The sequence below is a fragment of the Corvus brachyrhynchos genome, unplaced genomic scaffold (genome assembly GCF_000691975.1).
Source record: "Corvus brachyrhynchos isolate BGI_N302 unplaced genomic scaffold, ASM69197v1 scaffold340, whole genome shotgun sequence".
Taxonomy (NCBI): Eukaryota; Metazoa; Chordata; class Aves; order Passeriformes; family Corvidae; genus Corvus; species Corvus brachyrhynchos.
The window spans coordinates 689,948-691,694 of NW_008235987.1; the positions used below are offsets into that span (position 1 = coordinate 689,948).

The 1,747-nt window shown below is 63.5% G+C and overlaps 1 protein-coding gene across 1 annotated transcript; it reads right to left on the reverse strand.

Annotated features, from left to right (window-relative positions):
• Window positions 1-7: 7 nt before the first annotated feature.
• On the reverse strand, window positions 8-1,726 carry CBX4 (chromobox 4). Its single transcript, XM_008631431.2, has one exon. The coding sequence runs from the start codon at window positions 1,484-1,486 to the stop codon at window positions 26-28; it is 1,461 nt and encodes a 486-aa protein (XP_008629653.1). The 5' UTR covers window positions 1,487-1,726; the 3' UTR covers window positions 8-25.
• Between the last annotated feature and the right edge of the window lie 21 nt (window positions 1,727-1,747).

Sequence of the window (1,747 nt, forward strand, 5' to 3'; positions counted from 1 at the left end):
AGCGGGGGGCCGCTGCCATCCCACCTCACACCGTCACGTACTCCTTGAAGGTCACAGTCAGGCAGTTTGCGGTCACATCTGTGATAATTATATTCCCAAAGAAGGGCTTGAATTCCTGCAGGGACTCGGCCTCCTCCTCTTCCTCCTCCTCTGTGGCCTCCTGGGGCTGTGGAGGCTCCGGGGCCGGTTTCTCAGCCGGTGGTGGTGGCGGCAGCTCCGGCTTCGCCTGTGCCAGGGCCAGCTCCCCCTCCGCCCGCGGCTTCACGCAGCGCAAGTCTATGGGCTCGTCCCGGTCTGAGTCCAGCAGGATGACCTCCGGCTGGGCGGGCGGCTCCGGCCGCTCGGGGGCCGGGGGGCTGAGGCAGGTGGGGGCACTGATGCTGCGGGAGGTCAGGCGCTTCTTGCCCGGCTCCCGCTCCACGTGGGGCTCCGACAGGCAGCGCTTCCGCGAGCCAGCGCTGGACAGGTTCAGTCCCATGGAGGAAGGGCTGTGCTCGCAGACAGGACTCAGGGACCAGGGCACAAGGTCCGGCTTGGTAGTGAGCTGCAAGGGCTGCTCTGCTGGAGGAAGCGGCAGCTCCTTGGCCAAGGGAGTCTTTTGGGGACCTTCCTCCAGCTCTGCAGGGGGCTGCCGGCTCTCGCCCTCTGCTTTACTCAGGGCATTGCTGACCACCACCCTCTCCTCCCCTGGCTTCCTCCAAGCCTCAACCTTCTCCTCCCCACCCTTCTTAGGAGTCCTCTCCTCCGCAGCCCGCTTACGGGGAGGCTCCCCAGACTTGATCTTCACCGCCTGCATGCCGTTCTCCATGTACTTGCTCATGACAATCACAATGCGCCCGTTCTTGTTTTTGTTCTTCACGATCTTCATCTTTCCCCCAAGGCCATTGCTGGTCACCCTGTCCCGGGGGGGCGGCCCAGTACCACTGGACAGGTTCTTCTCGGCTCCGTTTTTGCTCTCTGCTGTGAGGTTCTTGACTGGGCCCAGCAAGTTTTTGGCTGGGCCATGAGCCCACTTGTCTGGGTGGGTGACCAGGGGGGTCTTGTTATTGTCCAAGCAGGCCTGGCCCTGCGGCTCTTTGCTGCTGGGCTGGTAATGGGGCTCGTACATCTTGGGGTCCGGCTGGTAGTGGTGGTGCTTCTTGCTGTTCAGCTGGTAGTAATACTTCCCTTTGCTGTGGGACTGGTGCTTCATGCTGCTCTCCTTGCCATTGGGCTGGTACTGGTGGTGCTTCTTGCTGTTGAGTTCATACTGGTGCTGCTGGCTCTTGCCAGAGGAGCTGAGGTCCAGCTTGGGCCTGGTGTCCACGGCTGGGTCCTGCAGGCCCGTGAGGATGTTCGAGCGGCGGGCAAAGGAGGGAAGCTGCAATGCAAAACCAAAGCTGCGGTCAGACAGGGCTGGAGAACCAGGTGCCAGAGCTCCGGCAGGTGCCGAAAGCTCGGGTGGAACCCCCGCCCCTGCAGCAGCTCTCCTTACGGGACGCTGCATCCTGGGGCACCACGTCTTCTAGCAGGCGGCCCCAGCCCACTCCAACTTAGAGGCTGTGCATTGCTCCAGATTAATGAAGCAATGAAAAGAAGAAAAGCCCCCTTCAATCAGCTGTCTGGGAACGGGGGCTGAGCGGGACCGCCGCTGCCGAGCCCGCGAGCAGCCTGCTAATGCCACCCGGGCACGGGCACAGCGGGTCTGCTCCGCGGCCCAGAGGGGAGGGAAGGGGGGGCTGGGGCGCCCGCTGGGCGCGCGGCGTGG